Here is a 25,160-nt window from a genome sequence, read left to right as displayed (position 1 = left end):
CCCCTCTGGACCCACAAAGGCAGACCTCCCGGGGACCAGCCCACCTACACTGCAGGGTGGATTTAGGCAGGCTGGGCAGGAACAGGCACAGCTGATGGGTTTAGTGCAGGGGCAGATCTGGGCCTGTGGCCTAGGGGATGTTGATCCAAATGTCAGTCCCTTCTGGCCTTCAACTCTGTGGCTTGAAGGCGGCTTGGGGCAAGGTGTGGGCCACCTAGGGCCTATGGGCCCACCACTACCGTGACCCATCACCTGTCCCTCCTGCAGAGCAGGGACCCAGGTAGGGCAGCGGCTACTGCAGTCAGTGAACATCTCCGCTGCCCAGTGGGGAGATGTTGCCTCACCCTGGCATGCAACCCGGGATCACTGGCCGCTGGCGGGCAGCGCACAGGGCCCTCTGTGTGTGCACGTGGGTGTCTCGAGTGGTCTCCCTTCATTGCCCGTCCCCACTGACTCTTGTCTCTCTTCCAGGCCTGGCGGTGGTTTGATCATTATTGACAGCATGCCCGACATACGAAAGAGAAAGCCAATCCCCCTAGTTAGCGATTTGGTGAGGCCCCTCCTAACGCCGCTGGCTTCCCTGGCTTGTCTGCTGTGCCCTGCTGGAGTCTGCCGGGGAGCTGGCCCATGCTGGGTTACTCACAGGGCTGTGGGGCTGCCACTCCAAGGAGGGGGCCTCTCTTAGCATCAGTAGCGGCCTCCCCTCTCGCACGTCAGTGGCGCCTCCTCCTTTCATCCGGCTCTGGCGCTCTTTGCCTGCTGGCCTCGCTCGCTCTGGTTAACACAGCTGTGTTTCTGTTCTCTTTTCTGGGGGGCTGGCTGGCTGGCTGCTACCGCAGGGGAGCGGCGGTAAAGTTTCTGCGTTGCATTGACAGCATGCCTGACATTAAGCCTGGACGCAAATCCCTCCCACTAGTCAGCGATCTGGTGAGCTCGTGGTCTTCCGGGTTAAAGAGAGAGCGCCCTTTGCATCACCGGCCCGACCTGGCCCCAAACCTCCGCCAAGGCCCAGCAGGCTGCCTCCAGCAGAGAGACATCTGGAGCACAGGGCATGGAGGGGGGGCACAGGGCCGTCATGCCTAGTAGTGGGGGGCAGGAGTCAGGATCAGTGGTTAGTGCGGAAGTCGGTCGCCAGGATTCAGAGCCCAGAATCAGAGCTGGGGTCAGAGGCTGGAGCCGAGGGTTGGGAGCGGGTTACCTAGGGTGAGACAAGGCTCAGGTCAAACCATGAGCAGAGCTGGGTTCAAGGCATGGAGCAGCCACCGAACCGCTGGGCTTAAGAGCCGGCCTGCTGCGTCTTCGCCCAGCCAGGCAGCCGCTACAGGGCAGCTGCCTGCAGGCAGGCTCCGGTGCAGGCCTGGTTCCTGGCAGCGTGGGCGTGCCGGCATCACAGCCATGTCGCCACGCAGAGTCACTCCCTGGCCACGTGGTCGGCACAGGCTCCTTCAAGCCCCGTCCTCTGAGCGTGGAGTGAGCAGGCAGCTCCTGTGCTGCCCGCCAGGCCCACCTGCCCATGCAGCCCATCTCGGCGGGCTGGGAGGAGAGTAGCCCAGCCCCCGTGGGGCCGGGTTTCGTCCCCAGCTCATTCAGATACTCGCCTCTCCTCTGCAGCCCGCCCGCAGGAGGGGCCGTTCAGCAGCGCGGGGGCCTCGCCTCTCGCACGTCCGGGAGAATAGCCCCAGACGGTGTCTGAGCAAGGGGGGGCGCTCGGGAGACCCAAGACATGGAGAAGGCAGGAGAAATCCTGAGTCTGCGCTGAGCGAAAGCTGGGGAGCGAAGTGGCTTGGCTCAGGCGTCACGGCCTGGACTTACCTCTGTTCCCGGATTCCCTGCTCATCCCTGTACAGCTCTGCAGCGGGCGCTCCCCGGGGGCAGCTTCGGGCGGGGGGGCACCACAGCGGCCTTAGATCCGTAACGGCGCTGCTAGAGAGAGGCCGGCGAGCTCGGGGCAGGCAGGAGTTGGCTTCGTTCGCAGCCGGGGAGTGTTAGCTTAGATGTTGGGGGAAACTTTCCGACTGTGCTAGTGCAGGGCTGGGACAGGCGACCAAGGGCGGCAGGGGGATGCTGTCAGGGACAGTCTAGGTCCTGGCTCCGTGTGAAGGGCTGGCCTAGGCGACCTCCCCAGGCCGCTTCCAGCCTGACAGGACCTCCCTCTGCTGGTGTCATGTTCTGCCAGGGCAGGGAGCGCCGCGACGGTCACTGTTCAAAGGGCACGCTGTCTCCTTAACAGAGGCTCTAGGGCCTTGTCCAACATGGGGCATCAGTCCGAGTCCGTCTGTGGTAGCGTTTGGTTTCCAGTTTTGTTCCCAGATTCCTTCACAAGGGCAGTGCCGTCGTTCCAGCAGGTACACAGACCCCCGGCGCATTCCCCTCGTTCCCAGCAGGCACACGGCACCACCCCCCCCCTCCCGGCACCTTTCCCTCGTTCCCAGCAGGCACACGGCACCTCCCCCCCCCCGGCGCATTCCCCTTGTTCCCAGCGGGCACACGGCACCCCCCCGCCGGCGCATTCCCCTCGTTCCCAGCAGGCACACGGCACCCCCCCCCGGCGCATTCCCCTTGTTCCCAGCGGGCACACGGCACCCCCCCCCCCCCCGGTGCATTCCCCTTGTTCCCAGCGGGCACACGGCACCCCCCCCCCCGGCGCATTCCCCTTGTTCCCAGCGGGCACACGGCACCCCCCCCAGTGCATTCCCCTCGTTCCCAGCACATAGCCGGCATCCCCAGCGCATTCCTACAGGTCACTGCATGTTCTGCTGCATTCAAGACACCCAGAAGTCACAATGCATAAGGCCCCTTCTGGAGCACAGCCCATAACTCCGACTCGCTGTCCGCCTGCAGCAAGCGAGCATTTGCCATCCCAGTCATACAGTGCAACACACAACGTGCTTGTGCCCTCACGCACGCCTGTCGGTGCCCCGTAAAGGGTTACAGCCGGTACCCTCCTGTCATTCACTGCTCTGACCAACACGCCCCCCTAAGTCACAGACTGTACCCGCAACCCGCAGTGCTGTAATTCACAGGGCCGGGTCTTACCCAAAGCCCGTCAACCTCCCCGCAGGGCAGACCGCACGCCTCTCCTCAGCCCGCTTGGCGTTATTTTCACTGCGAACAAAGGACAAAATTTGAAACCGGACCCCTTGCTGCCTTCTCACCTCGGCTCCCCCTTGGCTTCCCCTTCCCCCTCCCCTCCCCCTCTTGAATCCGTTGGCCGGGGCTGTGCTTTGGGCTGCACCCCGGGGATTCTGTGGCCCTCGTGTTTCTCTCCGCCCAAGCTGCCTCGCCTTGTTCCTTCGCTGCCTTGTCCGCGTGGTGCCCACGTGCTGCTCCGGCCCTGGCACGCCGCGCTGATGCCCTGCACTGAGTGTTGTTTGTCTCTCCGTGGGGTGATGGGGGATGCTGGGTTGGGCGGAGGGGGGTGAAGGGAGGGGTCTTTGTGGATGATGCACTGGGCTGTATTGGGTACAGGGGTATGGACAGCAGGGAGGATCCCCTGGGGGCTCGCTGCACTGGGGTGCACTTTAGCCCCACCCGTCATGGACAGTTTTATCTCTGTAGCAGCCGGGCTCCTTTCCTTGGGTGATCCCTGCAGCCCCGGCCCCAGGGGGCTGGAATCAGCCCTGCCCGCCCGGGAAGCAAGCTGGGCCTGCCAGCTGCTGTGTGCAGATGGGGAAAGGTGGAGCAGGCGTCCTCCCTCCTCGGAGGGAAGCATGTGCTGTGGCCCCACAGGTGTGGCAGAGAGGCCCCGCCTGGCCTCGGTCAGTTCCACACCTGCCTGCTCTGGCCCTGGGGGAGGGGCGGGGTCCATGCAACACCTGAGGTCCAGAGGGCAGTCCGGAGGAGATGCAGCCGGTTCCCACAGCTGGCCGAGTGGGGCAAGGAACAGAGATGGCCCAGAAGCGGGTGGAGTTTGGTGCTGTCCATTCACCCGCCGACTCCCTAGGACAGAGAGGAAGGAGTAGGACCTGCCCTCCCTGTTTCAGTGGCTGATGTTACTGTCTTTTGCTTTCCATCCCTCTGGCTCTGGGCTCCCTCGCAGGCTATGGTAAGTCCTGCCTTGTTTCTCACACCCCATTTTCCGCCGTTGGCCTGTTTCTTGCAGGGAATAGCTGGGGCTTTGCTAGAATGAGCAGGCTGAGGAACAGCTGTCACGTGGTGTGGCGGGGGCGGCCGAGAAGCGTAGATTCGGGGAGGGGGAGGATCTGGAGGTCAGTAGCTCTCCCCCGTTGATCCAACCCAGAGTTGTATGAATGGGGATGAAAACTGAGGCCAGCGTGGGCTGGTGAACCGGGCCCTCTGAGACCACTTGGCATGGACGTCGGGCAGAGGTAGTACACCCGGCTTTGAGGAGCTTGCCCGTTGTCAAAGATGAGGTCTCCAGGCTGGAAGGATTGGCAGCTCCCAAAGTCCATGCCGCCCCGTGGCTCTTTGGCCCTGCGGCCGGGGCGGGGACGCCTGTGTCATGGCTCTGGAGATCCAGCTGTTTCCACCACACTGAGGCGCTGGGTATTTTGGCCTGGTGACCTTTGCTGTTAAAAGTCCACCAGAGAGGGGGTGGGGCTGGCTGTGACTCCTCCCTGCTGATACAGCTGTTTGATTCTGTTTTACTCCATCAGTCGTTGGTCCAGTCCAGGAAAGCAGGGATCACGTCAGCACTAGCATCAAGCACCTTAAACAATGAAGAGCTAGTAAGTGTGACCCTTTGGCAGCTCTAACACTGCTGCTGGGGGCTCCGTCTGGGCACCGCGCCTGTCACACTGCACGGGCAAAGCAGGGTCGGGTGGGTCGGCCATGGGACGGGAGCCTGCCAAGGAAGAGATGGGTGCTGCAGGGAGATTGCTTGTTCTTGAGTCCAGGGTGGTCACCACGGGCTCTGTGCCATGAGAGGTGGCTTCTCGCAGAGGGGGCAAACATAACTGGCCTGCTTGTGGTGGTGACAGATATCCCAGTGGAAGTATGAACCAGGCTAATCCCAAGCAAGGCTGTTGCATTCATTGCCCAACCTGTTGCTGTGTGCTGTTAAGCAGCGGCTGCGTTCCAGCCCAGAGCTGGCCGCACCTCGGTGGCAAGGGAAGGTCAGCATGCCCAGGGCTGGAGGGATGGAGCCCCGTGTCCTGGGGTCTTTCGCTGTCTGGGAGCAACCCCGCCCCCCCCACTCAGATGAGACTCTCCGTGGCCTGAGCCTTTTCTTCCCCACTTCTTCACTTAGAAAAACCATGTTTACAAGAAGACCCTTCAAGCCTTAATCTACCCCATCTCCTCCACGACTCCCCACAACTTCGAGGTGTGGACTGCCACCACCCCCACCTACTGCTACGAGTGCGAGGGCCTGCTGTGGGGCATCGCCCGGCAGGGCATGCGCTGCACCGAGTGCGGGGTCAAGTGCCACGAAAAGTGCCAAGACCTGCTCAACGCAGACTGCCTCCAGAGTAAGGGGGTGCAGCCTCTCTCTCTTCTCGCTTTGGAGAGTATTCGGGAGGGGTGTCGACTGACCCGATGTGTACCAATCCCAGCCCTTCTGCATGCCTTCGATGCCTCGCCAACCCCGTGGGGGGACTTACACCCCCGTTAACTCCAATGCCGGCCCTGCCTGAGTGCTCTCCAAAGGCAGGCTGTCCCAGAACTTCCCCTCTTCCTTGCACCCAGGAGCGGCCGAGAAGAGCTCCAAGCACGGGGCAGAGGACCGGACCCAGAACATCATCATGGTGCTGAAGGACCGCATGAAGATCCGGGAGCGGAACAAGCCTGAGATCTTTGAGCTGATCCAAGAGATCTTCGCCGTCTTGAAGGCGACTCACACCCAGCAGATGAAGGCTGTGAAGCAGAGCGTGCTGGATGGCACCTCCAAATGGTCTGCCAAGATCAGCATCACAGGTAGGCGCCAGGCCAGCCCCATGTGCCCAGCCAGCGCTGGACGTGCGCCCCAGGCAGAGAGGGGGTGAGAGTAGAACCCATGTGCCCCTGGAGATCTCTGGATGTCCCCGTCACACTGGGATGGCGCTGGGGCTGGCACCTCTCAGTGCCACTGCAAGGACACCCAATGCCACCTCCTGACGGCAGGCCAGGGAGCACATCTCGGCTTTACTGCTGTAGGGCATACGGAGCACTTAGCTAAGGACACGGCATTGGAGTTAACAAGGCTCTCTGCCCCCAGGGCTGCGTGCCGATCTCTGCAGCCCAGACTTGCCCCTGCTGTGCACCGAGGGGTAGATATTCCACTGCCAAGAGCTCAGGGCTCTCCTCCTGTTGGGAGCCTCCGTCATGAGCCCAGCTTTTGGGGAAAGGAAGTGAATCCCCATTAGAGCCGGCACCAGCCAGCCAGATGCCCCGGCCTCACCCTTGCCATGAATCCCAAGCCAAGTCAGGCAAATCACATGTTGCCCATTTGTTCTGTTTCTGCCACTGATCCCTCGTTTTGTCTGTTCTCTCCGTTGTGTGTCTTGCGTCTCTGTGGGGCTGGCTGGTGCGTGGTGCCGTGTGCCTCTGTGTGCGTGGGATGTGTGTGTGTTGTGTTATAGTTGTCTGTGCCCAGGGCCTGCAGGCAAAGGATAAGACAGGTTCCAGTGACCCGTATGTTACTGTCCAGGTTGGGAAGACGAAGAAAAGGACTAAAACGATCTATGGGAATCTAAATCCGGTCTGGGAGGAGAATTTCCACTTGTAAGTTACATCCTACTCCCAGCCCCGCCCCTCGCCTCCCCGGGCTGCCCTGCTCCTCCTCAGTCACTCGCTATCAGGTTTGGTCAGTCCTTGGAGCCGTCTGCCTGGCTGCTGTGTGTGACGGCGCGTTGGGGTCCCCCGTCTCCTGCACCCCGAAATGGCACAAACAGACCGCACCAGCCGGTGGAATAGAGGAAGTTTATTGCCTCTCCAGGATACAGCACAGCACAGATGTAGTCTGGTCACAGAGCTGGGCTAGGATGCCTCAGGCCCCCTTGAGATGGGGGAGACTGGGCCCCTAAACTCCAGCTCCTCTCCCTAGGCTGTCTCCTCCATCCTCACAGACAGCCAGCAACCAACAACTAACTTCCAGCCCTGCCCCCCAACCAGGGCAGCATCCACCTTCCTTTGTTCCTCTCCATGGGGGGTGTCTGGCCACTGGTTCAACAAGTTTGGCATTACCTTGGCCTAGTGAGGTTTTCCCTGCTGGGTCTTGCTCCAGACAGCAGGGGTCACCACAGCCCAGCAAGTACCCCCACTACATCACACTGTGTAGCTTGCCAATCCCAGCAGGGCCTGGCTGCTAGGGAAGGAAGCGAGCTGTAGACTTGGCTCTGGATTGGGGATATGTCTGCACAGCAGCTAGACACCTGCTTGGGGACTGGGCTCCGGGCTTGGGCCCGGGGCGGTTTCATTGCTGTGTAGATGTTAGGCTCAGGCAGGAGCCAGGCTCTGTCCCTGCAAGGTGGGAGGGGCCCACTGTCTGGACACTTGGGCTAGCCTGAGTCAGCTGGCAGGGCCCGTCGTGGGGCTTCGCTGTGTGGACAAGCCCCGAGTGGCGCCTCTGCGTGCAGCACAGGGGTACTGGTGGGAGCGCGCGCAGACACAGATCCTCTTTTCCCAGCTCAGCGGCGAGCGCCAAGAACCCGCAGGGCTCAAATGGGACTCGAGAGGAGCGTGGGCCCTGTGGGAATTAACAAGAGCCTCAGCATGGTGCTGTCTGCCAGCGGGAGGGAACTGCAGGCTCAGGATGCCGGTCGGGGCCGTTCCCCACCCCCAGTGCTCCAGGAGCCTGTTCCAGGACTGCGAGGGTTTGAGGGAGCTCCCAGTTCAATGTCCGGGTTTTGCTGGGGGATCGGGAAGGGGGGTGTCTTCGCTAGGAATCCACCATTCCTGGAGGCTAACCTGGATCATGTCTTGGCCTTGGGAATTTCTCTGTCCTCCCCCACCCCCAGTGAATGCCATAACTCCTCCGACCGGATCAAGGTGCGGGTCTGGGACGAAGATGACGATATAAAGTCGCGAGTCAAGCAGCGCTTTAAGAGAGAGTCCGACGACTTCCTAGGCCAGACGATCATAGAGGTCCGGACGCTGAGCGGGGAGATGGATGTCTGGTACAACCTGGGTAATTCACTCCCCCGCCCGGCCCTATGCAGCACAAGCACCAACGTTCAAAGGTGCTAAGGGGTGCCCACCTTTGGCTCCGCCCCCACTCTACCCTTTCTTCCTAAGCCCCTCCCCCATTCCAAGTCTTCCTCCTAAGCCCCACCCCCACTCCAATCCCTTCCTCCCAAGCCCAGCCCCACTCCACCCCTTTCTCCTAAGCCCCGCCCCACTCCAACTTCTCCCCGCCCAGGTCCACCTCCGCCCCTGAGCGCATGGCACCTTTGCTCCTTCCCCACATGCCACAAAACAGCTGCTCGTGGCAGGGGAAGTGCTGACTGGTGGGGCCGTCAGTGACTGGCTCCCCTTGATCCCACAGCCAGTGGGTGTGTGGGATATAGCCCTGTCCGTACAAACGAGGTTGAAAAGCTTTTTGGAGCTGGCCAGGCTGCGGGTTCTCCTCTCCGTTGCAGGCGGGGTTCTTTGCACACTTCTTGTTTCTTACTGAATCGCCGGCCAGAGACCACAGGGCTGGCAGGGACCTCGTCAGCCCAGCTAGGTCGTGTGTCCCCAGGCTCCTCTGGAGAGGCTGCTCCAGGGCCTCCCTCCTATGACACTTTGACACCTGCTTCTCCTTTCTATGCCCCTTGCTCCATGTACCCGCACTGGCCTTAGCTCCTCTCCCTCCCTGGCGTCCCATGCTGTTCTGCCAGGCCATTTAAGGCAGGCTCTTCCAGTCACCTCCCACAAGGAGGGCCCTGTCTCCCCACTCATGGGCCACACCAGGGCTCCAGCATTCATTGCTGCCAGTGTGGGAACAGCCCTGCAGCCCCCTTGCACATACACATCGCAGAAGACTCCTCACCCCGCAGAGCTACCGCGGCCAGACCCAGGCACGTTCGCCCCTTTCACAAACGAGCTGAGGCCCAGTGACTTTCCCAAAGCCCCCAGGGTCCCAGGGCACAGCTGGGAGCTGACCCCAGCCTCCCTAGGTGCCAGACCCTGGCTGTACCCACCAGCCGGCTTCTCCTGATGCCTCGTGCTCTTGCCACGGCCATCAGCGCGCTAACGCTTCGTCTGCTTCCTGCCCTCCTGCCTGCAGACAAGCGGACGGACAAGTCAGCCGTGTCCGGAGCCATCCGGCTGCACATCAGCGTGGAGATAAAGGGAGAGGAGAAGGTGGCGCCGTACCATGTGCAATACACCTGCCTGCACGAGGTGAGCCATGCCCCCGGGCCCCAGGCCCCGCACCATACCCCCAGCCCACTCTGCTTCCTTTTATAGTCAGAACCCTGGTTTTCAAATGACCGGACGTTTCAAGGGAATTTTAACGGGTGGTCAAGAGCCCGGGAGAGCGAAGGGCTCCCGTCCTCCCTGGAGCGGGCACAGCACGGGCACGGTTTCTGCCGCACACGGCTCCATGCCAGCGTGCCTCAGCCGGCACTCGGAGGGGACGCATAGGGAGCTTGGACGCTAGGGCTTGTCAACTTGTCTTCCTAGGGCGGGTGGGCAAGATACGGCCCGTGCCGGGGTGGATGAGAGAGCCGCAGGGCAGCACAATTTCGCGCATGCGCCACGGCCACAGCCGACAGGAATTAGCGCGTGCGCGGGGCCTATTGAAGCGCGGGGCCCGGGGCAGCCGCCCCACTGGCCCTGCCCTATATCCGCCGCTGGGCCCGTGGGCCGGACCCGCCCACCAAGCCATTTGATCTGGCCTGCGGCCCACCCTGCCACTCCCCACCCCAGACCAGTTGAGCCCTGGGGGCAGGGGAGTGCGCAAAGTCATTTGCTATTCAAAGCGGCTGGCGGCTCCCCCCTCCTGCCAGGGGCGTGCGGTGCCAAGAGGGTGCCGGCAGCCATTTTAAACTGCGAATGGCGTCATGCATTCCCCCGCCCCCAGAGCCCAATTGGAGGGAACAGCCCCTTTCTGCCCAAGGCCCCGCCCTTTCTGCCCAAGGCCCCGCCCTTTCTGCCCAAGGCCCCGCCCTTTCTGCCCAAGGCCCCGCCCCTTCCACCTGAGGCCTTGTCCCTTCCGGGGAGGGGGGGGGCTGGCCCACAACCACTGCCAAAATTCCTGAAGTGGCCCCCCTGCAAAAAGTATTGCCCACCCCTGTCTTAGGGTCTGTGTTTCTATCCCGTCAGAGAGGCAGTGTTTTGCCGCCCTTGCCCTGGAGCAGGGGCTCCCCCATGGCACAGGGCGCCCCAGAACTCAGATCTCCATCGGCAGTCTCAGCTCCGCAGTGCCGGGTCCCTGATCCACACAGCAGTGGAACAGCCCCTCCCCAGACCCACTCGCCTCTGAGTGGCCAGGCAAGCCCTTGCTAGCAGTGGTCCTGAGGGCTCTCCTCTGTCCCATGCCTTAGAACCTCTTCCACTTCGTGACGGACCTGCAGAACAACGGGGTGGTGAAGATCCCCGAGGCCAAGGGGGACGACGCCTGGAAGGTGTACTTCGACGAGACGGCCCAGGAGATCGTGGACGAGTTCGCCATGCGATACGGGGTGGAGTCCATCTACCAGGCCATGACGTGCGTCTCTCCCGTCCGCTCCCTCTTTGTTTGAAGGGGTTAATTGAGCACTGGGTAAGGGGTAACGATACGGGGCCAGGTCCTCAGCTGGGCTCACCCAGGGCAGCTCCCTTGGAGTCAATGGGTGACGCTGGCTGACACCAGCTGAGCCGGGCCCTGTGGCTTTGTGGGGCTCCCGGCCCGGGGCAAATGGGGCCCCACCCCTTATGCCCCCATGTTCCTTCCCCACCCGTTGTCCTACTGGGGAAATGGGGCTGGGCATGGGGGCAGGCAGGGCAGGTTTGAACACAGCGGTCCCCCAAGTGCCTGGGCCCCGGCCACGGGCCCCATTGGCCAGTGGCTAATCCACTGGGGCTCCTGCACTCCCCGGACCTGCAGGTCAGCCGCTCGGCCTGGCCACGGAGCCAGCAGCAGCCCCCTTCAGGCAGTCACCCACGGGCAGGGGCAGGCACGCGCCTTCCGAGTGTCAGGCTGGGTCTGGTTCCAACACACTGGGGCAGGGCTCAGTCTGCTCCTGAACATGTGCACTGCCACGCACATGGCCTGCACACACTGCCACGCACCCTGCACACACCACACACACACGGCCTGCACACACCACACACACTGCCACGCACACGGCCTGCACACACCACACACACACCCTGCACACACTGCCACGCACACACCCTGCACACACTGCCACGCACACGGCCTGCACACACCACACACCCTGCACACACCACACACACACCACCTGCACTCACCACACACACACCCTGCACACACTTCCATGCACACCACCTGCACACACCATGCACACACACACACACACACTGCCATGCACAGCCTGCACAGTTTGCACACACACAGCGGCTGTGTCTACATTGGCACCCTTTTCCAGAAAAGGGATGCTAATGAGACAAGTCGGAATTGCAAATGCTGCAGGGGATTTAAATATCCCCCGCGGCATTTGCATGAACATGGCTGCCGCTTTTTTCCGGCTCGGGGCTTTGCTGGAGAAAAGCGCCAGTCTAGACGGGATCTTTCGGAAAATAAAGCCTTTTCCGGAAGATCCCTTATTCCTCTTAAAATCAGGAAAAGGGTGCCAATGTAGACACAAGCAGCCTGTACACAGCACACACAGGGTACGTCTAGACTACGTGGCAGGACAACGATTTAAATAATTGCCGCTTCATTTAAATCAAAATCAAAATGGCCGCCGCGCTGTGCCGATCAGCTCTGCGGGATCTGTCTACAGGATCTGCCGACAAAGGGTTCTGGGGTCGGCAGATCCCCGTCTAGACTGCCACGCTGAGCCGACAGAGCCGATCGGCACAGCGCGGCGGCCATTTTGATTTAAATGAAGTGGCGATTATGTAAATCATCGTCCTGCCTCATCTACATGGCTCCGTCGACAGAGCCATGTAGTCTAGACACACCCACACTGCCACACACACCCCCTCCACATACCACATACAATGCTGCGCACACACCCTGCACACACCGCACACACTGCCACACATACACCATGCACACACCGCACACACTGTCGTGCACACAGCCTGCACACACTGCCACACACACACCACGCACACACCGCACACACTGTCATGCACACAGCCTGCACACACTGCCACACACACACCACGCACACACCGCACACACTGTCATGCACACAGCCTGCACACACTGCCACACACACACCACGCACACACCGCACACACTGTCATGCACACAGCCTGCACACACTGCCACACACACACCACGCACACACCGCACACACTGTCATGCACACAGCCTGCACACACCGCCACACACACACCACGCACACACCGCACACACTGTCATGCACACAGCCTGCACACACTGCCACACACACACCATGCACACACCGCACACACTGTCATGCACACAGCCTGCACACACTGCCACACACACACCACGCACACACCACACACACTGTCATGCACACAGCCTGCACACACTGCACACAGTGTCATGCACACAGCCTGCACACACTGCCACACACACACCATGCACACCCTGCACACACACACATCCGGAGCACACTGCACACACTGAACATGCCCACACCCTACAGACTGCACATGCTTATGCCCAATGCACACTTTACACGGTGCCTGTGCACACTGCACATGCACACATGGCATACACTAAACACCCACACCTTACACACATAGCGCACACACATCCTGCATGCATACACACACCTTGCGCATTCCTCTCGTATGTGCACACAGCCTTACACACACACCACATATACCCTTCATACACCCTTCTCAACCACAAACTCTCCAAAGCACTCCCTACACACACCCATTGTACAAGCCACACTCCATGCAAACATAAACAGAAGAACACACCCTGTGCATTATCTGGGGAGGCCACAGCTGGAGTATTGCAGCCAGTTCTGGGCCCCCCACTATAGAAAGGACGTGGACGCATTGGAGAGGGTCCAGCGGAGGGCAACCAAAATGATGAGGGGGCTGGAGCATATGACCTACGAGGAGAGGCTGAGGGATTTGGGTTTGTTCAGTCTGCAGAAGAGAAGAGCGAGGGGGGATTTGAGAGCAGCCTGCAACTGAGGGGGGTTCCAAAGAGGCTGGAGAGAGGCTGTTCTTAGTGGTGGCAGATGGCAGACCGAGGAGCAATGGGCTCAAGTTGCAGTGGGGGAGGTCTAGGTTGGATATTAGGAAAAATAATTTCCCTAGGCGGGTGGGGAAGCGCTGGGCTGGGTTCCCTAGGGAGGGGTGGAATCTCCATCCCTAGAGGTTTTTAAGTCCCAGCTTGACACAGCCCTGGCTGGGCTGATTGAGTTGGGTTGGTCCTGCTTTGGGCAGGGGGCTGGACTCGATGCCTCCTGTGGTCTCTGCCTGCCCCAGGATCTGCGATTCCCTTCTGACACAACTCGCTCCACCCTGGGCAGACGGACACAGCATCTCCTGACACGCCACCCCCACGCTGTGCAGTGCACACCCTCCCCTCGGCACATCCACACCCTCCGTCCCACTATCCTACCTCGTCCCCCGCACCGGCATTCCCTGCTCCCCCTCCTGCGGCAGGCCCCTTCACTCTGGCACCCCGCCCTCACCTGCGCCTTCCAGCCTGTCGTCTCTTCTCTTTCAGTCACTTTGCCTGCCTGTCCTCCAAGTACATGTGTCCCGGCGTGCCGGCAGTGATGAGCACCCTCCTAGCCAACATCAACGCGTACTACGCCCACACCACTGCCTCCACCAACGTGTCTGCCTCAGACCGCTTTGCTGCTTCCAATTTCGGGGTAAGTCCTATGGTGCGTAGAACTCTCCTTCCTACTTCTCTCTTCTTGAGCTTGGTGGGTGGGGGCGTGGTAGTCGGAGCCGTGCAAAACCAGCACCGCCAAAGGTCAAATGCTCCCTTTGGGCGCCGCCTTGAGAAATGGCCAATTGTTCTTGGATAGTTTGAGATTATTTCATCTAAAAGGGTAAAAATTTACTTTTAAAAAAAGCACCGGAAGTTTTGAGTGAAATATGTGACAACTGGGAGAAATCGCAGTGAAATCGTGTCACAAAATCACCGTTTTGATGCCAAAAACCCCTTCCCCGCCCATCAGCGGAAAGCAGATCTTTGCAGGCACACAGCTGCCCAAAGAGAAACCCTGAACATTTGCACCCGAGTCCTGTGTGTATTTTGCACGGCCCCAGTAGCTGAATTCAGAGCAAACTGCTCTGGTTCTGTGGCTTCTATAGAACCCCAAACTCCCCACTGCCCATTCAGTTTGGACACACTTTGGATTTGCAGTGAGGCCCTGGCCCGGCAGAGACTGTGGCATGTGTTTGACTGACCATGTTAACCAGCCCCGTGGAGTTCAGGGCCGTACTCTCGTGTGTGCAGGAAAGGACGTGCCTAAGTGTTGGCAAGATAGGGACATGGGGCTGGAAGCCAAACCCAGGAAAGTTTCTAAAGGTGATAGATGAACATCTTCAAGGTCAGTCAGTCAGTGAGGGTCTGTCTACTCTACAGAGTTTTATCGGAAAAACACCCATTTTTCCGACAAAACTTGAGGAACGTCCACACTGCAATCGCGTTCTTCTGCAAGCAAATCGAAAGAGCAGAGGGGTTTTTCCGACATTGGTAATCCTCATTCTACGAGGAAGAAGTCTTTTGCTCTTTCGCAAAAAGGTCTATGTGGACGGGGAAGGGGGAGTTCTTTCGGAAGAAGAGGAAAGAGGAAAAAGCACAGGTGCCCTGGTGGCCACTCGGTCCATAGCAATCACAGCTTACATGCGAGAGAGCGACCATTCAGTCTGGACACTCTCTTTCGAAAAAGCAGATCGTTTTTTCTATGCATGTTGGCAGCGGGGGCGCTGTCTTTCAGAAGAAGTTTTTTCGGAAGATTTTTTCCAAAAAAAGCTTCTTCTGAAAGAAGCCTGCAGTCTAGATGGAGCCTTAGTTAAGTTAAAAATGATGGTCCGATTCTTGATCTCTGTTCCCCTAGGCTGTGTCTACACTGGCAAAAAACTTGCCAGCTGCCTACACTGGCCGCTTGAATTTCCGCAAGAACACTGACGATCTCATGTAAGATTTTCCGGTGTTCTTGCGGAAATACTGTGCTGCTCCCGTTCGGGCAAAAGCCCTCTTGTGCAAATCATTTGTGCAAGAGGGCCAGTGTAGACAGCACAGTACTGTTTTCCGCAAAAAAGCCCCGATGGCGAAAATGGCGATTGGGGCTTTTTTGCAGAAAACCGCGTCTAGATTGGCCATGGACACTTTTCCGCAAAAGCATCCTGCCAATCTAGATGGGCTTTTCCAAAAATGCTTTTAACGGAAAACTTTTCTGTTAAAAGCATTTTCGGAAAATCATGCCAGTGTAGATGTAGCCCTAGTGTAACTCTAGAATAACTCCATGCAAGTCCCTGCTAGCAAATCCCTTCCTCCCAGTGAGCCCTGCAGACAGCAGCGGGGGCCGGGCAGCGCAGTCGCAGCATGGCCCGTGTCCCGCCAGCTTGGCACATCCTTTCCGTTTACGTCCTGACAACGATTGGTTATTGCTCTTCATTATGTAGTGATGAGGCTGCTGGGGCCGAGCCCCAGGCCTTCCTCTGCATGTCCCGGCTCAGGGCTCTCCCTGCCTGCGGTGCAGAGTGACTCCCGGAACTCAGTGGGGTCTCGGGCAGCTGGATTCCAGACTCTCGTGCTTATTGCGGAAACGTTCCCATGAGCCTCTCCGAGTACAGACTTCGGGCCCATTTAAGGTGACATCGTAGAATCGTGGGACTGGAGGGACCTTGGGAGGTTTCTAGTCCAGTCCCCTGCCCTCACGGCAGGACTGAGCACCATCTAGACCAGTGGTCCCCAACCTATAGAGGCTCCTGGGCGCCCGGGGGCGGGGCCACTCACGCGCCGGGCGCCCGGGGGCGGGGCCACTCACACACCGGGCGCCCGGGGGCGGGGCCACTCACGCGCCGGGCGCCCGGGGGCGGGGCCACTCACGTGCCGGGCACCCGGGGGCGGGGCCACTCACGCGCCAGGCGCCCGGGGGCGGGGCCGCGCGTCCTGGGGCACACCAGGGGTGGGGATGCCCTTGCACCCGGCGCCAGCATGTGCCCCAGGGCTGCTGCCGCCCGAGCGCCTTGTGCCGTGGGCCCGGGGCCGGCGCCGCCACCCAAGCTGCGCACCTGGGGCTGGCACCGGCGCTGCGCACCCGCATGTGCCCCGGGGCCGGGGCCGCCCGAGCGCCGCACACCAGACGCCGGTGCGTGTCGCGCGCCTGGGGCGGGCGCTGGCCCAGGTTGTCGGCGGGCGCACACAAATGCCCCGGCAGGCGCCGCGTTGGGGACCACTGCTCTAGACTGTCCGACAGGCGTCTGTCTAACCTGCTCTTAAGTATCTCCAGGGACGGGGATTCCACAACCCCCCTCGGCAACTTATTCCAGTGTTTAGCCCCCCTGACAGGCAGGACGTTTTTCCGAATGTCCAACCTAAACCTCCTTGCTGCAGTTGGAGCCCGTCGCTTCTTGTCCTGTCCTCAGAGGCTAATGAAAATAATTTACTTTCCTCTTCCTTGTAACATCCTTTTTAGGTGCTTGAGAGCTGCGATCGTGTCCCCTCTCATCTTCTCTTCTCCAGACTAAACAAGCCCAGTTCTCTCAGGCTTCCTTCCTAGGCCATGTTCTCTAGACCTTCCATCACTTTGTTGCTCTTCTCTGGACCTTCTCTGATTCGTCCAAATCTTTCCTGCAATGTGGCGCCCATTTTACAGTCCTGTGGACGTTAAGTGCCGGCTGGCAGAGCTGGTAGGAGAGCCAGGTGGCTCTAAGGGGATTCTCTGGAAGGCTGCTGGGCTCTGGCAGACCCTGAGGTTCTCGCTAGCTCCCATCCCAGTGTCCCCAGACGGGGTCTGCTGAGGAGCCAGCTGGGACTCAGTCGCTGGCTGTGCTGCAGTTTGCTCCTGAGTTTGCATTTCTTTCCGAACCTTCCTGCTGAGCGTAACGGGGAGCTGCTAGCTGGCAGCGATACACACCCCCCCCGCACCCTGCTGAAAGCCTCCCTGGCCACCGTGCCCCTCCCACAGGGTGGGGGGGGGGCTGCACAGGGACAGAGGGGGCTGGTGGCTGAGCCGGGGAGGGGGAACTAGGCATTGGGCGCCTTGCTCCCACTTACCCAGCACCGGGGGTGTCTTTGCAGAAAGAACGCTTCGTGAAGCTGCTGGACCAGCTGCACAACTCTCTCCGGATCGACCTGTCCATGTACCGGGTAAGGGTAGGAGCCCCACATGGGGTGGGGTGCAGGGAATGCTGGCAGCTGATCACCGGCACCCTGGTGCCTGTGCGAGCAGTCTCCTGCCACCAGGCTGGTCCCGTGAATGAGTGTTGGAGGGGGAGTCAGGACACTGGATTCTAGGCCCAGCTTCTGCTATGGTCATGTCCCCATTCTGTGCCTCGGTTTCCCCAGCTTGGAGAGCTGGGGGTGTGAACGGGAGTGATCCTACTGCTTGCAGTGGGAGCAGGATTGGCGTTAAAACCCAGGTGGCTGTGCTCAGCTCAGCCATTAGCTCTGAAACGCCAGCCGGGCGCCCCTGCTTGCTCTCCTCGCCGTCATGCGGCCCTTCTCTCTTCCTCGACAGAACAACTTCCCCGCCAGCAGCCCCGAGAGGCTGCAGGATCTCAAGTCCACGGTGGATCTGTTAACTAGCATCACCTTCTTCCGAATGAAGGTAACGCCCAGGGCCCGCGGCGGGCTGGCTCCCTCCCACGGTGGCCTGGGACCCCTCTGGGAGCTGCGCTGGAGCCTGCATGCTGATTAGTGTCATTAATTGCCCCTCGAATGGCATCTGGAGACCCTGCGGGTTGCAGCACGTCAGTGCCGCGGGGCTGCCTGGCAGCTCGCGAGGGGCGGCAGCTCGCGAGGGGCGTCGTGCACAGGCGCTGAGCGAGGCTCCGTGTGGAAGGGGGGGTCCTGCGATGCAGAGTCCGTGTGGGGACAAGCCATTGCGAGCGCGACTGCATCTCCCTCCCCACAGGTGCAGGAGCTGCAGAGCCCGCCCCGGGCCAGCCAGGTGGTGAAGGACTGCGTGAAGGCCTGTCTCAACTCCACCTACGAGTACATCTTCAACAACTGCCACGAGCTGTACAGCCGCGAGTACCAGAGCGACCCTGTGAGTGGGCGGCACGGCCGTGCCATGGGGCTCCCCATCCGACGCTCCCCCCTCCCTTCTGAGGTTTGGGTCGGCCTCCGCCGGGGCAGGGCTGCTTCCTCCCAGCCCCTGGGGAGCCGATATCTCAGCTTTCCTGCGAGCTGCCCCATCCCGCAACCAGCCCTTCCCAGCCCGAGTCCCTGCGCTGGGCAGGCTCTGCTGGCTGGGCCCGGGGCCTGGAGGAGCTGGCAGCCTTCTCCCGGTCAGCATGGGGCGTGACCCCTCCCAGCCTGGCAGGACGGGGCCTGAGCGATGCTGTTCGGCATGAGGTCCTTCTTAGGGTTGCCAGAGGGTTTAACAAAAAATACCAAACACCCCCCAAAAAGAAAAAAAACTGGGAAAAAATTCTGTTGAGGAAAAAAAAGGGGGAGACCGAAGTTGTTAATCAAAAAAAAAAAAAAGGCACTGCGCCTTTAAATGGCCCCGCGCTCCTCACTCCCCCGCACCCGCCAGACGCGGCAGGGGGAATTGTCCCCGCCGGGCTTCCATCCGAGGGAAAAGGAAATGCCGGGCATTTCACATGTCCGGTATTTTCTGGGGTTTTTTCTGGACGGGGGACCCGAATAACGGACAGTCCAGGCGAAAACCGGACACCTGGCAACCCTAGCCCTGCTTAGCCAGCGGGTCTCTTCTCCCCGCTCGCTCTCACACCCAGTAGCCCTGCAGTGACTCCACCCTCCCTGTCGCTGTTTCTGGCCCATCTACGTAACCTTGGAAGCGCTGGAGCCACCTCCCCCATCTGCCTGTTTGTGCCACTCTGGGTCCCCATGCTGGGGAGCTCTGCTACCCCCAATGTCAGGCTCAGGGCAGGAGCTGGGGGCATGTTGGCCAGCTGGGATCTCCTTGCCTGGGGAAGGCTCAGCTCTGAAAAGCCGATCACTGTAGAACAGGGCCCAAGTCTCCCATGTGGGCCTGGAGGGGGCACTGGAACCTGACCCTAGCCTGGGCCAGGACCTGGCTCCGTGTTGGGAGCAGCCATGCCCTGGGCCCCAGGGGCTGGGATGGAAAGGAGCTAACAGGTCCCAGCCATGGCCAAGCCTCAGGGTCTGGAATCCCAGCTGAGGTCACGCCCGGCCGGCCAGCGTGGCCACTCGCGATTGACCCGAGATGCCTTCCCTTGTCTTTGGGCTTTTCCCAGGCTAAGAAGGGCGAGGTGCCGCCCGAGGAGCAGGGCCCCAGCATCAAGAACCTGGATTTCTGGTCCAAACTCATCACGTTGATTGTTTCCATCATTGAAGAGGATAAGAACTCCTACACGCCCTGCCTGAACCAGTGAGTACACGCCTGGGACTCCCCGGGCTGCCTCCTCCAGGCAGTGGCAGAGAAACCGAGCGCTGAGCTGGTGGGTGGACACTGCGCTGGGCGTATCGACGTGTGAACTCGGGACTCTGGCCTAGCCTAGGGAGAGACCTCCGTAGGGGCCTTCCCTCCTTGCACCTCTTGGCCAGCTCTGAGCGTGCCCCTGCCTGGGGAATCCTGTCTCCACTTCAAATGTGGGTAACTGACTAGTCAAGTAGTTGATGGAATTTCCATGGACTAGTCGATAGGCACTTCCGCATTCCTCCTTCGAAATGTACAAGAGCCCCCGCTGGCACCTGCCTTGACATGTACAAGAGCCCCCGCTGCCGCCTGCCTTGACATGTACAAGAGCCCCCGCTGGCGCCTGCCTTGACATGTACAAGAGCCCCCGCTGCCGCCTGCCTTGACATGTACAAGAGCCCCCGCTGCCGCCTGCCTTGACATGTACAAGAGCCCCCGCTGCCGCCTGCCTTGACATGTACAAGAGCCCCCGCTGGCGCCTGCCTTGACATGTACAAGAGCCCCCGCTGGCGCCTCCTTCGAAATGTACAAGAGCCCCCACTGGCGCCTGCCTTGACATGTACAAGAGCCCCCGCTGGCGCCTGCCTTGACATGTACAAGAGCCCCCGCTGCCGCCTGCCTTGACATGTACAAGAGCCCCCGCTGGCGCCTCCTTCGAAATGTACAAGAGTCCCCAGCGTGGGCTCTTGTGCGTTTCAAAGCCGTGGAGCCGGGGTCAGCGGGGGACTCCGAGTGACCCCGGGTTCTGGGGAAATGCCGCGTGGAGCCAAGGATCAGCCAGGGAGTCCCCAGCTGCCCTCAGGCTCCCTGGCTTCCCCTTTGAAACGCGCGGAGGCTGCCTCTATCTCATAGGGGAGGGGGGATCAACTAGTCAACTAGCAAATGCTTAGCGGCTAGTCGACTAGTCCTTAACATCCCTCATCTGCTGCTGTCCCTGCCTGTTCGGTGTGAACTGGAGTCTTGGGGTGTCCTGGGAAGGCCTGTGTGGCCCGTGGGTGGCTCTCCCTGCGGCTTTGCTGGGCTGCACGGGCCCCGGGGAAGCCGCCTCTGCCGGAAGCACTGGGCTGGGCTCCGTTCTGTACGATTGTGTTCATCCCTCCCCCGCCCGGCCAGGTTCCCCCAGGAGCTGAACGTGGGGAAGATCAGTGCCGAGGTGATGTGGAACCTCTTTGCTCAGGACATGAAATATGCAATGGAGGGTGAGTGTCTCCCGGGCCGCAGCCTTTGCTTCCTGCTGGCGGTGACGTGGGGCCCCCAGAGCCACTGTGGCCCCGGATCCCCAGCCAGGGAGCCCACCCACGGAGTCCCCAGCTGGGCTGCCTGACCCTCTCCCCCAGGACCAGGGAGCTTAGCCTGAGGGGCGGGGGGGAAGCAAGGGAGACCCCTGACCGGCCTCTCGCCCCTGCCCGCAGAGCACGACAAGCACCGCCTGTGTAAAAGTGCCGACTACATGAACCTGCACTTCAAGGTCAAGTGGCTTTACAACGAGTATGTGACCGAGCTGCCTGCCTTCAAGAGCCGCGTCCCCGAGTACCCCGCGTGAGTCCTGAGGGCCTGGCAGGGCGGGTGGGGGGCCGGGGCTGCCCCTTTTCACTACAAGCAAAGGACGATCCCAAGGAGCCGGGCACCCGCTCAGGCCGGGGCCCCTCGGGCAGGGCCAAGTCTCAGCTGCTGGACTGAGGGGTGGGGCCAGACGCACGGCGAGGGTGAGCGCGCGCCAGGCCTGGCAGGGACGGGCCCTGTCCTAAGGCCTGGCCATCCTGGCTTCGGGGGAAACGTGCGCCCTTGTCCCGTTGGCGCTTGTGAACGGCAAATGGGACAACTGCCCGCTCTTGCGGGGCGCAGAGGAACGCGGGTGGGGGAGGAGCAGCAATGTCAGCCCCACGGGAGGCAGGCAGTGTTGGGGGAGCAGTGACGCCAGCCCCACGTGGCAGAGACAGCAGAGCTGGGCATACAGCTGGGGCTAGCCTTGTACCAGGGTGTGGGAAGGGGACAGGGTTGGCGTGGGGGTCGGACCAGCCGGGATGTGGGGAGGAGACAGGGTTGGGGTATGGGTCGAACCAGCCTTGTACCGGGGTGTGGGGAGGGGACAGGGTTGGCGTGGGGGTCGGACCAGCCAGGGTGTGGGGAGGGGACAGGGTTGGGGTATGGGTCGGACCAGCTGGGGTGTGCGGAGGGGACAGGGTTGGGGTATGGGTCGGACCAGCTGGGGTGTGCGGAAGGGACAGGGTTGGGGTATGGGTCGGACCAGCCGGGGTGTGGGGAGGAGACAGGGTTGGGGTATGGGTCGGACCAGCCGGGGTGTGCGGAGGGGACAGGGTTGGGGTATGGGTCGGACCAGCCGGGGTGTGGGGAGGGGACAGGGTTGGGGTATGGGTCAGACCAGCCAGGGTGTGGGGAGGGGACAGGGTTGGGGTATGGGTTGGACTAGCCAGGGTGTGGGGAGGGGACAGGGTGGGGGTATGGGTCGGACCAGCCGGGATGTGGGGAGGAGACAGGGTTGGGGTATGGGTCGGACCAGCTGGGATGTGGGGAGGAGACAGGGTTGGGGTATGGGTCGGACCAGCCGGGATGTGGGGAGGAGACAGGGTTGGGGTATGGGTCGGACCAGCCGGGATGTGGGGAGGAGACAGGGTTGGGGTATGGGTCGGACCAGCCGGGATGTGGGGAGGGGACAGGGTTGGGGTATGGGTCGGACCAGCCGGGGTGTGGGGAGGGGACAGGGTTGGGGTATGGGTCGGACCAGCCGGGGTGTGGGGAGGGGACAGGGTTGGGGTATGGGTCGGACCAGCCGGGGTGTGGGGAGGGGACAGGGTTGGGGTATGGGTCGGACCAGCCGGGGTGTGGGGAGGGGACAGGGTTGGGGTATGGGTCGGACCAGCCGGGGTGTGGGGAGGGGACAGGGTGGGAGTATGGGTCGGACCAGCCAGGGTGTGGGGAGGGGACAGGGTTGGGGTATGGGTCGGACCAGCCGGGGTGTGGGGAGGGGACAGGGTGGGGGTATGGGTCGGACCAGCCAGGGTGTGGGGAGGGGACAGGGTGGGGGTATGGGTCGGACCAGCCGGGGTGTGGGGAGGGGACAGGGTGGGGGTATGGGTCGGACCAGCCGGCGTGTGGGGAGGGGACAGGGTGGGGGCGGGGGTCGGACCAGCCGGCGTGTGGGGAGGGGACAGGGTGGGGGTATGGGTCGGACCAGCCGGGGTGTGGGGAGGGGACAGGGTGGGGGTATGGGTCGGACCAGCCGGCGTGTGGGGAGGGGACAGGGTGGGGGCGGGGGTCGGACCAGCCGGCGTGTGGGGAGGGGACAGGGTGGGGGTATGGGTCGGACCAGCCGGGGTGTGGGGAGGGGACAGGGTTGGGGTATGGGTCGGACCAGCCGGGGTGTGGGGAGGGGACAGGGTTGGGGTATGGGTCGGACCAGCCGGGGTGTGGGGAGGGGACAGGGTTGGGGTATGGGTCGGACCAGCCAGGGTGTGGGGAGGGGACAGGGTGGGAGTATGGGTCGGACCAGCCAGGGTGTGGGGAGGGGACAGGGTTGGGGTATGGGTCGGACCAGCCGGGGTGTGGGGAGGGGACAGGGTTGGGGTATGGGTCGGACCAGCCGGGGTGTGGGGAGGGGACAGGGTGGGGGTATGGGTCGGACCAGCCGGCGTATGGGGAGGGGACAGGGTGGGGGCGGGGGTCGGACCAGCCGGCGTGTGGGGAGGGGACAGGGTGGAGGTATGGGTCGGACCAGCCGGGGTGTGGGGAGGGGACAGGGTTAGGGTATGGGTCGGACCAGCCGGCGTGTGGGGAGGGGACAGGGTGGGGGCGGGGGTCGGACCAGCCGGCGTGTGGGGAGGGGACAGGTTGGGGGTATAGGTCGGACCAGCCGGGGTGTGGGGAGGGGACAGGGTGGGGGCGGGGGTCGGACCAGCCGGGGTGTGGGGAGGGGACAGGGTTGGGGCGGGGGTCGGACCAGCCGGGGTGTGGGGAGGGGACAGGGTGGGGGTATGGGTCGGACCAGCCGGGGTGTGGGGAGGGGACAGGGTGGGGGCGGGGGTCGGACCAGCCGGGGTGTGGGGAGGGGACAGGGTTGGGGCGGGGGTCGGACCAGCCGGGGTGTGGGGAGGGGACAGGGTGGGGGCGGGGGTCGGACCAGCCGGGGTGTGGGGAGGGGACAGGGTGGGGGCGGGGGTCGGACCAGCTGGGGTGTGGGGAGGGGACAGGGTGGGGGCGGGGGTCGGACCAGCCGGGGTGTGGGGAGGGGACAGGGTGGGGGCGGGGGTCGGACTAGCTGGGGTGTGGGGAGGGGACAGGGTGGGGGCGGGGGTCGGACCAGCCGGGGTGTGGGGAGGTGACAGGGTGGGGGCGGGGGTCGGACCAGCCGGGGTGTGGGGAGGGGACAGGGTTGTCATGTGACTCAGACCAGCCCCACCCTGTGCGTCTGTCAAACTCCCCTTCCTCCCCTCCCCGTCCGTTCTCCTGCCCCCTTCGCCTGCGTTGCCCCCGCTGTGGCTGTGGCTGCCTTTGGAGCGGGGTGGCATGTGCTGCTGGGGGCGCTGGCACCGACCCCCCAGGGCGCGAGGGGTGGGAAGTGACCCCCCCGAATACAGGCCTGGCTTCGCGGGCGGGTCCCCTGGGGCTGGCTGGACGTGCTAGCAGGTCCTGGGCCAGCCGGATGCTCCCGGGGCACTTTCCAGCCACACGCTCTGCCCTCGGCCTCTGCCCCGGGCACCCGGCTGCTTCCCTGCCACCCGCGGGGACAAAGGGCCCGGAGGGCTCAGTTGGGAGCTCGGAGAGTCTGCAGCCGGGGCTGGGTCCCAGCTGCGTCTTGATTCTCCTGCGTGCCAGGGCGGGTTTCTGAGCCAGGATAGACCCAGGAGCTGAGGCAGAAACCAGCCCCCCCTGCCCAGGATCCTGGGGCACCCGATGGCGCGTGGCTCAGAGCCAGGCGCTCAGTCAGCGCTGGCTGTTGCTCCAGGGAGGGGCCAAGGGGGCAGGCAGGGAGCTGTCCCTGTGCGGGTGATTTCCCAGTGGGCCAGGAAGGGTCTGTCTACACTAGCCCCTAGTTCGAACTAGGGAGGCTAACGTAGGCATTGCACGTTGCAGATGAAGCCCAGGATTTAAATATCCCCGGCTTGATTTGCATCTTCCCGTCCGGGCGCCATTTTTAAATGCCACTAGTCCGAAGTACCTGCCCGCGGCGCCGCGCGGCGCTGAAACGGCGATTCCAGCTAAGCCCTTAGCTCAGGCGAACCGTTGCTCCTCATGGAATGAGGTCTCTGCTCGCGGGCGCCGTCCCACTGGCCTGCCCGCGTTCGCCGGGGCTCTCTGGGAACGAGGGTCACAGGTGCCGACTCTGTGACCCACAGCCAGGCTCCCCCTCTCCCCACTCCCCCCAGGACCTCTTGCCCACCGGTGCCAGCTCCTCCCCCTCCCTGCCAGTGCCCTGCCGCTGGGGATGGTGCGCAGGTGGAAGGGAGGGGCGCGGATGTGCTCAGGAGAAGAGGCGGGGCAGGGGCTGGGGCCAGGGCGAAAGCGGGGGCAGTCCCAGGGGCGAAGGGGCAGGCAGGCACCTCCTGGCTGGGGGGAAGTGGGGGCCTATGGCAAGGG

The 25,160-nt window shown here is 62.3% G+C and overlaps 1 protein-coding gene across 1 annotated transcript in view; it reads left to right on the top strand.

Annotated features, from left to right (window-relative positions):
- The window catches only part of UNC13A (unc-13 homolog A), a 114,912-nt gene that overhangs the window by 48,515 nt on the left and 41,237 nt on the right, over window positions 1–25,160 (top strand). The window contains exons 14-29 of the mRNA XM_075903263.1: window positions 472–550; window positions 4,040–4,045; window positions 4,617–4,688; window positions 5,210–5,429; window positions 5,647–5,874; window positions 6,519–6,660; window positions 7,896–8,065; window positions 9,146–9,261; window positions 10,407–10,570; window positions 13,700–13,850; window positions 17,237–17,305; window positions 17,676–17,765; window positions 18,072–18,206; window positions 19,384–19,517; window positions 20,679–20,764; window positions 20,978–21,104. Coding sequence (XP_075759378.1) covers window positions 472–550; window positions 4,040–4,045; window positions 4,617–4,688; window positions 5,210–5,429; window positions 5,647–5,874; window positions 6,519–6,660; window positions 7,896–8,065; window positions 9,146–9,261; window positions 10,407–10,570; window positions 13,700–13,850; window positions 17,237–17,305; window positions 17,676–17,765; window positions 18,072–18,206; window positions 19,384–19,517; window positions 20,679–20,764; window positions 20,978–21,104 — 1,989 coding nt within the window. The remainder of the gene's footprint in view (window positions 1–471; window positions 551–4,039; window positions 4,046–4,616; window positions 4,689–5,209; window positions 5,430–5,646; window positions 5,875–6,518; window positions 6,661–7,895; window positions 8,066–9,145; window positions 9,262–10,406; window positions 10,571–13,699; window positions 13,851–17,236; window positions 17,306–17,675; window positions 17,766–18,071; window positions 18,207–19,383; window positions 19,518–20,678; window positions 20,765–20,977; window positions 21,105–25,160) is intronic.

Source organism: Pelodiscus sinensis, chromosome 19 (genome assembly GCF_049634645.1).
Source record: "Pelodiscus sinensis isolate JC-2024 chromosome 19, ASM4963464v1, whole genome shotgun sequence".
Taxonomy (NCBI): Eukaryota; Metazoa; Chordata; order Testudines; family Trionychidae; genus Pelodiscus; species Pelodiscus sinensis.
Note: the sequence above shows the minus strand (reverse complement) of the source record. Positions and strands in the feature narration are given on the sequence as shown.